The 13935-nt window shown below is 46.9% G+C and overlaps 3 protein-coding genes across 3 annotated transcripts; 2 read left to right on the forward strand and 1 right to left on the reverse strand.

Moving 5' to 3' along the window:
* The first annotated feature begins 2898 nt into the window (after positions 1-2898).
* LOC100825892 (probable small nuclear ribonucleoprotein F) lies at positions 2899-5082 on the forward strand. Its single transcript, XM_003563321.4, has 5 exons — positions 2899-3047; positions 4048-4135; positions 4257-4294; positions 4433-4497; positions 4793-5082. Exons 1-5 carry the CDS (start codon positions 3042-3044, stop codon positions 4854-4856), a joined length of 261 nt encoding a protein of 86 aa, XP_003563369.1. The 5' UTR covers positions 2899-3041; the 3' UTR covers positions 4857-5082.
* Positions 5083-5343: 261 nt separating this feature from the next.
* Positions 5344-6433, reverse strand: LOC100825875 (fasciclin-like arabinogalactan protein 3). Its single transcript, XM_003560340.3, has one exon. The coding sequence runs from the start codon at positions 6385-6387 to the stop codon at positions 5518-5520; it is 870 nt and encodes a 289-aa protein (XP_003560388.1). The 5' UTR covers positions 6388-6433; the 3' UTR covers positions 5344-5517.
* A 3552-nt stretch (positions 6434-9985) lies between these two features.
* On the forward strand, positions 9986-12795 carry LOC100845569 (AP2-like ethylene-responsive transcription factor AIL5). The gene is made up of 9 exons (XM_003563300.4): positions 9986-10106; positions 10210-10492; positions 10760-10842; positions 10984-10992; positions 11107-11195; positions 11317-11390; positions 11574-11624; positions 11786-11862; positions 11956-12795. The coding sequence occupies exons 1-9, from the start codon at positions 9986-9988 to the stop codon at positions 12567-12569; spliced, it is 1401 nt and encodes a 466-aa protein (XP_003563348.3). The 3' UTR covers positions 12570-12795.
* Positions 12796-13935: the final 1140 nt, after the last annotated feature.

Raw genomic sequence — 13935 nt, forward strand, 5'->3', positions numbered from 1 at the left:
CGGTTATTTTTGTGATAAGTCGCTATTAGAAAAGAAATAGCTGCGCCCAGGGCTGATTAATTAGCTGGAGGTCTCTTTATATATATCTCTATCTCTATCTCTATCACCACGTCGATTTGTTCATGCTGGACTTTTTTTCCTGCATGGTGTATTCTATATATGTATTCCATAACTTAAACCTGATATTTTATGTTGCCATCGTGTAATCCGTCGTCCTTCCACGAAGTAGGTTTTGACTTAGAATTTTCCGAATACCTAGGACTTGCATCTGAGGGTACGTACCTAAATTAAGTTCTAGCTAATACAACGTTGAATTTTGAATTAACGGACAGGAATCAATCCCGAATATATACCTAGCTAGGACTTTCATCTGAGGGTACATGCATTGCCTAGAGTTCTAATACGTCGTCGTTGAACTTTGAATTAACAGACCGGAATCGATATATCCATAGTTGTACACTTACACCTCATCTGTCCGTTAATCTAAGGGGATCCTTGATACAATGGGCTTAATTTGCACTGATCAAACAAAGAGTGCGCCGTCAAGTTTACAGGAGAAACATCCACTTGCGAGAAGCAATATTTGACATTTTTAGAGGAGGGGGCACATCATCCTAAGTATTGTTGCAAGTAAGAGCGGTGAATTCCTTGACCATAGCAGCGTGTCTGTTGGGATATCCTAGAGCACACTACAGAAACCATGAGACCGAAGATGCGTTTGCGCTGAAATGCCCTGAATTTGAGAGCAGTAAATTACATAAAACCGTAACTATCGATCTTGGTAATTTTCTAAAAAAATCACTGGCACGAAGAAAATGTCGTTGCAAACCATACGTGAGGGCTGACATGGCAAAAGGCTCGAGTCAAAATTATGCCTGGTAGGCGTCAGTAATGCTTCACCTAATGCTTCACCTACGGACGATTACGGACGTTTTATGCGCTAACGGTGGAATTGATCCAACGTGGTCGCTGAACGAGTAAAAGAAGGGCATGCCGCTAATTACGCAAGGGAAACAGGAACTGCCCACGTTCGGAACTTCAGATCGACCACGATTCCGAGCTGCCTCCACCGCCGTCGTGAACGGCCGGGCCGCGCAGGTCGCTCACATTCTTCCTCAATCAGCAGCTTGACTGCCCCGTCGTGCCGCCGGCCTAGGTGCTTGCCATCAACAGCCCCGTCGTTCATGATCTTTTCTCGTGTCAGGGTATATTTGTACGCCCGTGATAAAACTGTACTAGGAAAGGATGATCAAACAAAAGAATTGGACACACGATGATCATTTTGCAAGATGCGAACAACCACAAGCTAGAGGAAACGTGAATCTTGGCAACTAGTAGTATCAGAAGCCGGAGGCAAACGGAGCAGCTCAACATCCGTCAAGGGGAAAGTTGCCTAGCAGGATGCAATTTCTAATGTCAGTATCCGCCGAAAAGGAAGAGTTCGCCGTGCCGCTTCCGATTTCCAACGAGGCGAGCTCGCCGCGCGGCAGATAACAAGGGGGAGGTCACCGCCCAGTTTCCAAAGAGGGGCAGCTCGCCGCGTTACTTCCGCTGAGGGCGGGGTTAGGTCGCCGCGTCACTGTTGACGACAAGTAGATGGTCGTGGCGCCGCCGAAGAGGTGGAGCTCGCTGCCCTACCGTCCATCGCCTGGGTGAGAAGAGAGATGGAGATATTTTAGTTAAGAGCATTTTTACAGTACCCTGGTACTCCAAAAGCATACCTGGGAGTACCAAACGTATCCCACCTTTTGATAACAAAAGGGTAATTTAGTCTTTTCCCCTCGTATCATCCAATCGTATGCCCACGTCCAGCCCAGCCCGACCCAGACTGTTCTCCATCAAGCCGCAGCCGGAAACGATTGCTTCGTCATCCCAACGTGATCTCCAGGAGCGCCGACCCCGCTGTTTTCCCTATCAAGCCACAGCGCCGCCTCCCTGCTGCCGTCCGCTCACCGCTCAGATCCTCGACAATGGCTGCTCTCTCAGTGCCAAAGACGACAGGGGGGACGTCGCCCTCTTTTATTTCTACTTTTCTTGTGTCTTTCAACTGTTGCCGATCGATTCTGGTGTTGATGTGCCATGGTTTGGGGTTGACAAATTGGAGAAATTTGGACCATGATTTGATCTACTTTTCTTGAGGCTTTGATCTATTGGACCATGATTTGATCTAGCGTTAGAAAATAAAAGAGGTAACCATCTTCATACTGTAAAACATATCCGGCTGGGAACAGACTGCAACCTGATTGCTCCGTGATTTGATCTAGCATTAGAAAATCAAAAGGAAGTCCTTCTCCGGCGCAGCGCACGGCTGCCCAATCGAGCGGCGCGGCGGCCCCGACCCCTCCGCCGGCACGGCGGCCCAATCGAGCGGAGCGGCGGGCTTGTCCCCCCGCCGGCGCGGCCAAGCTTTTGTATTTTTCTTTTAATTGCAAACCAAAATCCATGGGAAAGGACCAAACTACTCATGCAATTACGATTTTGCCCTGCAACTTGAGGTAATCCGGTAGCTTTCGACTCGGTACTCCGTAGAACCGATGATGGAGTGCCAAATAATACCAACCACTAGATCGGAACAAATAAACGGTTCATATTAAATCCAGAGTACCTTAAAAGAGCTCTTCATTAAAGTTTGATCGCTGATTTTCTTTAAAGGACGGGACAAATTATGCTCCCCACGTCCGTCACCTTATCAGCGCATACAGTTTCCCTAGCGTGATTCCTCCATAGCAATATACGTTAGGCGTGGGACTGGGACTCACATGTGCTCAATTTCGCAACGAACATCAGGCCTAACCCAACCCGGGCGGTAGCAGGGCCGGAAGCGGCCTATGGGCCTTGTGCACAGAGCAATTAATAATCCTGGGCTTGGAGCTGATCAGCCGACTTACGCCACCGGCCAGCCCAGCCCACCTCCTTCTCTTAGAACCCTAGACTAGACTCGCTCACATCCCCTTCCGCACGAACCTCACGGCTGTTCCTCCTGCTTCCCCTCGTCGCCTTCGTCTCCGCCTCCAGCCCGCCGCGCCAGCTCGTCTTCTCCGATGGCGGTACGATTTCTCCCCCCCCCCCCCCCATCTCCCTCCTATAGACCACCGCCGTTAAGTCGCCATAGGACATAAGGAGCAGACAGTAGGTAGACAAGGACGGGCTGCCGGGCTGAGAGAACGCGCAGCGGGAGATTTCGAGCTCGAAGTAGGGGTTCTCCCCCGAGCTCCGAGTTGACAATAGCCTGTTGGATTTGCTGTCCTGATGCTGCGTGTCGCGGTGGTTGCAAACGTGGCAGCTTCACAGCGTGGAGATCACGGATTATTATCGAAAGTGTAGCCGTTTTCGTCAGTTTTCGGGGGATATCCGCTTAGTTTTTAACTAGATGGGTCGAATTTTGAGGTTTATGAACTAGTGTAGCCACGACGAAATTTGGGCCAATTTTGTCAACCTTTTTGCTGCAGTGCTATGTCCCTGTCTGGATTTGTCAATCACCAGTTGCTGAATTCTGTATATGCTACTTCAAGGCGTTGCAGTTAGTCAGGATAATCCTGTTGAGAATGCAAAATTGTAAAATCTTTTTTCTAAACCGATTTGTCCTTTAAAGCAGAGGATTGGATGTGTATCACAGTAATCTGCTGAAATTCAACGTCTTGCTGTATGAATACTAGCATGTTGGCATAGTTCTTGTTATGGCAGCCGATTCTGATATTTTTCATGAGTGATTACGTGTGGAGATATTTTTCCAGCTTCGCTGTGTACTAGCTGGCCCTAATTATCAGTTTTTTGTGATGAATCTTCCTGTTAATCGTTGGTTTAGTGGTGCAAGGCTAGCGAGAACAACTCCCTTGCCAGGAAATTATTTTTGGTTAGGGTAGTTTAAGCTGTAGAATTCACATGTCATGTAGCAAAATACCAGTATGTGTCTCCATGCTTAGTTGCTAAACTACCCAATTGTCTTGAGTTTATCCAAAACCTCAAAAGCCACAAATGAATACCTTCTTACACATCTTCGCAAAAATTATTTGTTAATTTCTCTTGTTTTTCATTACTCTGCTGCAGACTGTGCCAGTTAACCCAAAGCCATTCTTAAACAACTTAACCGGGAAGCCCGTCATCGTCAAGCTTAAGTGGGGCATGGAGTACAAAGGTACTTTTGTTTGTTCTCCTAACTTGTTCTGTACATCCATTATATTTAAATGTTTCATTCTCGTACATCAGTACTTGCCTTTAATTGTACTCACGCATAAATGTTTCCTTTTCTACCCCAGGATATCTTGTTTCGGTGGATTCCTACATGAATCTGCAGGTAGAGTTCCTATTATTTATGATTAACAACTTCATAGGGACACCCACACTATTTCATCATTTCACGTCACTGTTATAATTCTAGATCCATCTCCATATAGCAAGAAACTTTGTTACTTACACTTCCTACTGATTGCAGCTTGCTAATACTGAGGAATACATCGATGGGCAGTTCTCTGGAAATCTCGGGGAGATACTGATAAGGTAATCCATCTGCGAATCTGTTATCGTAGTTAGAATGAGTCAGTAGTATATGGTTATATATTTGGTGAAATTTCACAGGAAAACAATATCCCCTCTTATGAAGTTTGTATCATACATTTTGATTCTGTGAATTTACGACTCGTAGGACTCCTATAGTCTTACAAGTGAACAAGCTGTATCAGCTGTGGCAGTGCCATATTCTTCGAAATTAGTTTTTACGTCACATGAGTTGTTTGTTATCTATGGAATCCAATGGATCGATGACCACTATTCTGATTTGCTGCTCAATCTGCAGATGCAACAATGTTATGTACCTCCGAGGCGTTCCAGAGGACACAGAGATAGAAGATGCAGAGTGAAGAGTACATGGACTGTTCTTAGGTTGATGCATGTTGTCCGCTACTGTAAAACAGTCATAGCTCGTCTCCGATTGCACTTTGCGGGCACCGAGCCATGTTAACTCGAGTTCTGTATCCCGAATGAATGAATGATCAACTTGCATGTTTTAAACGGCTGATTGGTGATTGCTGATTCCTTCTGTAGCGATACGTTGTGATGCTAGGAATGTACCGTTTTAACTGTGTATGCTGAGTTTCTGACCAACAAATCTAAGCCAGTGGTGATCAATCCCATCTCAAACTCAATTGTCAGCAAATCACTCGTACGATACGACAATAGGGCACGGTAACAAATCTAGTTTTTTTTTTTTTTTTGCAAGTGTGAGGATATATGTTCATGCTCAGTTTGCAAGTTAATTTACCGTCGTCGTACTGAAGACATCGTAGACATTGTCTCTTGTACTTGCCACATAAATTTTGTAATGGCATAAAAACACAACAACGCACATTTAGTTTGAAACATTTAAATCTCACATAAACCTTGCGTACGTGAACTTTGTTGGAAAAAACAATTCAATTCAATCCTTGTTCGAACCTAAGCAAAATCTCCTCCTACTAAATTATATAAGATCAAACAAAATTTGCAAATATCTCGATCACCTCTCCCATCAGCTGCTGCGCCCTACAAACCCGTCACCAACACGCAAGCCAACGCCATGACCACTCCAGCACCAAACCACAACCTCATCGCCTCCACCGCCCGATTCCCATCCGACGGCTCCGGCGCAGCGACCGGGATCGTCTCCGTCGTGCCTTCCTCCACGGGCATCGTCACGGGCGGCACCGCCGGAAGCACCGGGGCCGGCGCCGGGCTGGGCGCGACGGCCATGGAACGGATCCTCCTGGGCGGCGGTGGGCCGAACCTGGGCCTTGAAATCACCCCAGGCGGCACAACAAAGTTACTAATCTGCAACACAGATATATTATACGGCTTAGCCGTAACAGCCTTCTTAAACGGGGCGTTCACTAACGCTCCCGGCGCCGCCGAAGCAAACACGGCGCCGCCGTTCCCCGTCGGCGTGATCGTCAGGAACCCGGATCTATCCCCGGCGGGGGCCACCCCCATGGTCTGGTACAGCGTTGTGGCCACGACGGGCGGGGCCCCCGGGCGGCCACGTGGCAGGGCCGCCAGCTTGGCGGCGTCGATGTAGTCGAGGATGACGTGGACGGCGAGCAGCTCCACGAGGGCGGCGCGTGGCAGCCGCGAGCTCCGGCGCAGGAGCCAGTCCACGTCGGCGTTGACCGGCGCCAGGATGGTCACCGTGCCACGGCGGTTGATCTGGGCGGACACCTTGGTCTTGGTTAGGAGGTAGTTGAAGAGCGTGAAGTCCGGGAACCGGCCCAGGATCTCCGTCACGTTGAACAGTGCCGGCGGCGCCGCCGCGGCTACCGTGTCGGCGGGGTCTGCGGCGGCGGCGGCGGCGGCGGCATTGCCGGCTGCCGGGAAGAGGAGGAAGAGGAGCGCGAGGAGGGAGAGCTTGGGAGGCGCCATTGCCGGCCCGTGCACACGTATAGAACCCAGGTAGTAGCTAGATCAGTGCTTAGTGGTGCTAATTAATTTGCTAGTGTTGGCTTGGGTGATTGGGTTGTGGTTATATAGGAGAGGGAGGAGAAAGTGCGTGGCGGGGGGAGAGTGATCAGAGGGGGGTTAAGCAGTTGGAGGTGTGGTTAATCAGTCTTCACTCTGACCACTTCTCAAGCGGCGAGCTTGCATGGTGCATCTCGGGGTTGAATGTATGCAGGAGTGAGATCCACTGTCTGATCGGCATCCAGTGCTCGTGATCGCATCGGATCCACCGTGCTCTAGCTTCTCTTGGGCCTGGCATCTTGGGCCTTAGCATGCAAAAGGCCCTCTTGGGCCTGGCTGGCCCTGCACAATGGAGGAAGGAAACTTGAAGCCCAGATGAAAAAAAAAGATATCTCAAAACCAGACACATGGTGGTCTGGATTCAACTTTATGCCCTCCTCGCCCATTGTTTCCACTTCTGCTAACATGTCAGAGAGACAATACGTATATATATGTCCGATCCAGTCAAAACGTGCAGCAAGCATGCATGCATGGCCCTGAATATTCACACACATGCCATTAATCATGCATGCACAAGACTCACAGGATCGATCGATCGATCTAATCAATCTAGCCGGCCGGACTCCAAAGATTCATTATTCCACCTCCAAACTAATATAACATCAATCATACACACACCACATAGGCGCCATGCGCGTATTAATATATAGATGGAGATATATACCACCACGCAATAATCCCAAAAAGTGCAACCGGTGTGAGATATTAGAAATATATAGCATGTGTGTCCAAGCCAAGCCGACATGCATGTACACAATACGTCGCGTCCAGACATGTACATGTCCTTAAAACCTCGCACGTGTAGTCAGTCAGTCCTCTCAGGTCCAAGCAGCAGAGATCAGGCCGGGAGCACATGCACGCACGCACAGCCTTAAAAATCAGCCTTTGCTAGCCAGCTATTTTGTCTGTATATATCTCCCCTTAAAATGTCTGTACATATCTATGTGAGTCTAGAAACGTCCCGTCGTAACATGCAAGATAATGTTATCTGCATATATAATATCGACCTGTCAATCTGGTTGTATTTGCTTCTGATGGTAAGAGAAAGAGATACTAGTAGTAGATAAGAGATAACGTAGTTTATGCGTGGATAAGGGGAAAATCCTGGCGATGATAATTTGATTAAGCTCAGGGGAGGAGTGAGATGTCCGGACGTGGCACGACGTGCTCCGCAGGTTAATGATTTCCCTCGCCAGCAATGTGTTGCTGCTGCATCAACGGCGACAGCGCTCGTAAATAAAAAGGGGCAGATTATTTTATTTTTCTGAGATAGAACAAGGTTTAATTAGAAGTTCGAGCAACAGTGAGGTGCATGCATGCATGCACATACGTGTGTCACCGTCGCTCTAAAGTTCTTCGTCGTTTGGGCCATTTGTTAATTAATTTGTTCCCTCCGTTTCTAAATACTCACTCAGTTCCTAAGTACTTGCCACTGTTTTAGTTAAAATATTTGTCGCTGTTTTAGTTAAAACTTGCACTAAAACAGCGACAAGTATTTAGGAACGGAGGGAGTACAAGAAATTCAGTTGGTAATATGAATTCCAAGAGTACGTTGGAGATGCGTTGCTGCTGTTGTAAACATTTGACATTTTGACATAGACCCTCTCCATGATCCACAACCTCGTATGTTCTGCAAAAATCAATATGTAAACGCTTCAGCTTAGAGAAAATGTAGCTAATTAATCATGCATGGATTGGATGGCCAAGTAATTAACGATGACGCAAGCAATGATCAAAACATGCTTCTGCCATGCATGAGCATGATGCATGTGTATGCGCATGTCCCCTGCTAGCCCGTCTTGCTTCCCAACACAACACCGGGCGCACTACTGACCAGCCAGCTAGCCAGCAAGCATGCATCAATCTGGCTTACTCATTCCAACCTGCAGGCGAACCCAAGAGAGAATTCAGGAATAGATATGCGTAATCTGTGAAGTGACATTGTTAATTGGGCAGTGCAAAATGATGCACATTATTTAGTAATGGGCGCGCACTATCTATCATGTGGTAGAACAAGAATGTTACTCCACTATAATAGGAGTATTTATGTGTTCTTAATTATTCTATTTAGCAAGAAACATTCTCAATCATTCTGACTTTATTTTATCGCGCTGTTTTCATCATATTAAGACACGAGATTGCAATGGAATTAATAAGGAGATAGCTTACACGTCGACCATCGCCACAAGTCACATACCGCACTCAGAAAAGTGTCCCCGGCGCCATCGAAAGGCATCTCGACATTGAAACCTTGCAAATGGCACAACACCATTGCCTAGTGGTCACTGAAGCATATGCACGCCGACGAGTGTCTTCGTCTCACAAAAGCATATTGCTCATGCTACAAAAAGCGACCGTAGGGTTTTATTAGACATTTTTCAATAAAGAAAAGGAGGTGCATTAGTTAGACACGGTGAATTATTTAAAAATAATACTCCCTCTGCCTAAATATAATTTGTTCTAGATTTATCCAGCCAACTTTATGGAAGATTGTACTAATGTCTACAATATCAGTAACTACACTACGAAGGACGATGACAAATTCAATAAAACTGATTCAGAGTTATAGATGTTGGTAAATTTTACTATGAATTCGTCAAATTTTGTGAAGTTTCACTAGGACAACTTTAAAATAGAGCATCTTATATTTAGGAGTGGAGGGAGTAACGATCAGTCAGGGTGCAGGAGTACATATCAAACCTGGATTTTTTTTTTGACTGAACAGACGTAGATTTTTTGCAAGATGCATGCTTGATTATGCATACTTATCTTGTTCTTTTTAAAGACCTATTTGGTGTACGTTTTCAGAAGCACCTCAGTGACAATAGTAGCAAGATTGTACAAGATCACACTGAAACTAGATTAATCTATGCGTCAGTGAGAGTGAAACACCCACTCGGGTGAAAAGCAATGGCCACACCACGTACGTAGGAGTAATTCAGATCCTCCCGAATATATTAATTACTCTCGTCCTGCAGCAGCTAGCTACTAGTAGTAGCATGCAGCTCCACGGGTTTAGCGTAGAGAGCAAACAAAAAGGTGGCTAGATAGGGCTGCACGCGAGGGAACAGCGGCCTCCATTCCGGTCAAAGGAGACCGCCCATACCACCCCATGGAACGCCTCCACGTTGTCGCCCCCACATTACTCTCCCTCCCCGCCCCGGCCAAGCCTCTTTGGATTCTCACCACGCTTAAACATTAAACTAGTCCCCAAATCACTCTCTCTCTAATTAATACCCTTCTTGGCCCTTGCGCTCTCTCTTTCGTTTCTTGGACGCATTCACATTTGAGAATGTGAACACTGTGCATTTCAAACAAAGCCATGAACTGATGAGACTAGCGATACACGCGTGTATGTAAATGCACCTTCAATTCTCTATATATATACCAGGCTTGACTATTCTCTCCTAACTCTCCCGTTCCCCTTCCCCAAACTCTCAGCCTGTCACATTCTTTGCTTACACTCGTCTCAAGGCACACACTGCACGGCCGGCCGGACGCCATGGACATGGACATGAGCTCGACGACTCACCCTCATCACTGGCTCTCCTTTTCCCTCTCCAACAACTACCACCACGGCCTCCTCGAGGCCCTGTCCAGCTCCTCCTCTGCGCATCAACTTGGTAAAAACCAAACACCTAATTCATGATGAGTATCATGTTCTTATGATCTAAGTATCGATCCTTGTTGCTAACGGTACAATATTTTGGTGTGATTGTTGTGTAGGAGATCAAGAGGGGACAGTGGATGAGACGCCTAAGATGGAGGACTTTCTAGGTGGTGTGGGCAGCGGCGCTGCTGGAACGACCGCGGTGGATCAGATCGGCTGCGGCGAGCTTGGTAGCATCGCTGCCGGGTTCTTGCACCAGTATTCGGCGCCTGGGATGCCGGAGAATCATGGCGCGGTTACCGTTGCGGCGGCGACGACCGACCTGGTGGAATCCGATCAGGCCAGGAGGCCCGCAGAGACGTTTGGCCAGCGGACCTCCATCTACCGCGGCGTCACCAGGTACGCTAATCGATCACATGCACCAATATCATCACGGCTAAAAGACTAGTCACATGATACTCTATCTAACCAAGGCCTCTTGTTGCATGAATGCATGAGTTTATATATTGGAGTACTAATTAATCACTCCATATATAGTGAAAATTACTTTTGGTTCATACGGTGTTTGAGTACTAGATCGACATGCATCTATGGCATGCAGTGCAGTTGGTTACATGTTTTGTTCAAAGTTTTTGTTAATCTTGGTGTGGGGAAATGCATCTACAGGCACCGGTGGACGGGGAGATACGAGGCACACCTGTGGGACAACAGCTGCCGCCGGGAAGGTCAAAGCCGCAAAGGCCGCCAAGGTACACAATACATTCGATCATGCATACTTTGTCCAAGAAACCTGCAAAAATACACATAAATTCTGATCACTAACATCATTCGCTGCCATTTCCCCCCCACAACTTTCTCAACTTGACTGTGCATTGGTGATAATCCATCAGTCTACTTAGGTATGTCAAATGCTTGCCACATCCAGCTAATAAATTCACTTCCATTGATATATGCCTCATGATTTGGAAATTATAAATCTTTGATGCTTAAAGAATATTTTTGGGGAAATGCAGGAGGTTATGATAAGGAGGACAAGGCCGCACGAGCTTATGACCTCGCGGCGCTCAAGTATTGGGGCCCGACCACCACCACCAACTTCCCGGTAAGCAATCGGTTATCAACTCCGGCAACATTTTGACTAGCACTCTACATGCATACAGTTCATAGCATTCCTCCTATATAACTATGCTGATCGTACCTGTGTTGTGGCGCGCCACGCACAGGTGACCAACTATGAGACGGAGTTGGAGGAGATGCAATCGATGACGAGGCAGGAGTTCATCGCGTCGCTTCGCAGGTGAGAGAGCACTCATGAGCAGCAATGGCCGGCCGGCCAGCTGCTGGCGCGTTCTGTTCATTTTCTCCACGTACGCACCATGCCGTACTCGTGCGCATGTGCTCTGCTTGTCTGCTTTACCTTGGTTCTCACACATGCATGCATGCGTGCTGACCTCTTTGTGTGTTCCTACTCTTTTGCCAGGAAGAGCAGCGGCTTCTCACGAGGGGCATCCATCTACAGAGGAGTAACAAGGTACATTAATTATGAATATTTTCACTGGAATGAGCTTTCCAAAAGAAAATGTAGCAGTGGACTTCGAGATATGAAGAAATCAAGAAATAACATGCTTACAGGCACTTTCTTGTCAAATCTTGTAACAATGGATATTTAATAATTGTATAAATATTTGACAGGCATCATCAGCATGGCCGGTGGCAGGCAAGGATCGGCAGGGTGGCCGGAAACAAGGACCTGTACCTGGGCACTTTCAGTGAGTCTTCCGGGTTCCAAAATATTTCGTTGGGCACCACAATTCTTATTGTATATATTTCTGGTCTCAAATCTAATCTTCTCTGCACCGCAGGTACGCAGGAGGAGGCAGCGGAGGCGTATGACATTGCGGCGATCAAGTTCCGTGGCCTCAACGCTGTTACCAACTTCGACATGAGCCGCTATGATGTCGAGAGCATCCTCAGCAGTGACCTGCCAGTCGGGGGTGGGGCAGCTACCCGTGCTTCCAAATTCCAGGCAGACCCATCACTGCCACCGCAGAATGCTGGCGTGGTGTCACCAGACATGCTGCCGCCGTTGGAGAAGGACTACTGGTCCCAGCTCGCCCTGCACTACCAGCAGCAGCAGCAGCAGCAACATCAACAACAGCAACAGCAACATCAGCAACAGTTTCATGCCTCTGCATTTCAGACCTATGGCTCCGGCGTGAACGTAGACTTCACAATGGGCACAAGCAGCCACAGCAGCAGCAACGGTGGTGCCATGTGGGGTGCAACTGGGCAGCAGGACGACGGCAACAGGCAGAGCAACAGCTATTCCAGCGACATTCCTTATGCTGCTGCTGCTGCCATGGTGTCTGGATCAGCAGCTGTGTATGAGGGCTCCACTGGCAACAATGGCACCTGGGTCACGAGCAACCCAAGCACAGCTCCTCAATTCTACAACTATCTCTTCGGAATGGAGTAGGTCACTAGTCACTGACTGTCTAGCTAGCTGCTAGCTGAAATTGAGTGATAGGCCTAGGACTAACATGGAACTGATCAAAATTTTGGCTGCTGCTGCATGCATTGCATGTGTATGAATGCAATGCATTATTCTGCTATTCCTTTTCATTCCTGACACACTCTTGTAGCAGCAAACTCGTGTATCAGCAGAATTTCTAATTCAAGTTATTCTTCTAGTTCTGTGGTCACCTACAGTATGTGTACTTTACAACATATATGCATCTCTATAAAAACATTTTAAACTTGCATACGGTCAATTACCATCAATGAACTTGAAAATAAAGGGTGGAGTATTGTACATACTTGGACTACAATCATGGATGGGGCAGACAAAATGTCTCCGTTGGGATTTGGAGAGAAGTACGGTTTACCATTACGAGTTACTACCTGCATAGAAACAAGGAGTGAGAGATGTCTTGAAGAAAACAAGATCGTCAGACGTATGGATTTCCAAAGAGAACGAATGGAAGATCAAGAAACATATTTTCTTGTATAAAAAAACAGGATGGTGAGAACCATGTTTTCATGCAGTCAACAGGAATGATCCGCATGAATGCACAGCATAGTTGGAATTATTAAGGAGAATAATCATGCTGCTGCATCAGGTGAAGTATCTTCTGCACTAGCAGAGACATCTGATCTTATCAAATGCCAGATGATAGCATCTTCTGCAACATCAAAGAATATGACTCATATGTCTTATCCGACTCAGGTGTATATAATGCCAAATTGCCCATATTTATTAGTGTAGTTTATGATTTTAGTTGCAACAGCTAGTGACACGGTGGCAGTATGATCACGCGTGTCTTCAGAGAAAAGTATGACTGTACGACTGTATGCCACACTACTTTACTTGTGTACAAAAAACAATCCAACTACAGAAGAACTTCCAGAATTTGGTGAAAAATGCAAAAGAGACACCGGGTTTCACGTACGCTTTTCCTTTTTGTCGAGAATGTACAAAGCACATACACAAAATAGCAGATAGTTAGCTGCAGGAGATTAAGGCTGGTGATCTCGTGTCCTCTCTAAACGTACAGTAATTAGTAGTGCATGGAATAAAGTGAAGAGCTTCACATGGGATCAAGGACAAACAGTCTACAACTTAAGCTATCCTTCAAGATTCTTACTGGGGACACTGTGCACACATTTCTAGACTATCTAGCCCATGAGGGGCCTAAAACTACTACTTAATTCACTCCTTTTCATAAGCATGCTGGGGGCGGCTACTGCACGGAGACGCAACACCGGGCTTAATTACCTCTCCTGTCTCTCTCTAAGCAGTTGACCAGTCAAAAAATGAGGCAGTGAGTGAGAAACGAACTATT

The sequence above is a fragment of the Brachypodium distachyon genome, chromosome 1 (assembly GCF_000005505.3).
Source record: "Brachypodium distachyon strain Bd21 chromosome 1, Brachypodium_distachyon_v3.0, whole genome shotgun sequence".
Lineage (NCBI taxonomy): Eukaryota > Viridiplantae > Streptophyta > Magnoliopsida > Poales > Poaceae > Brachypodium > Brachypodium distachyon.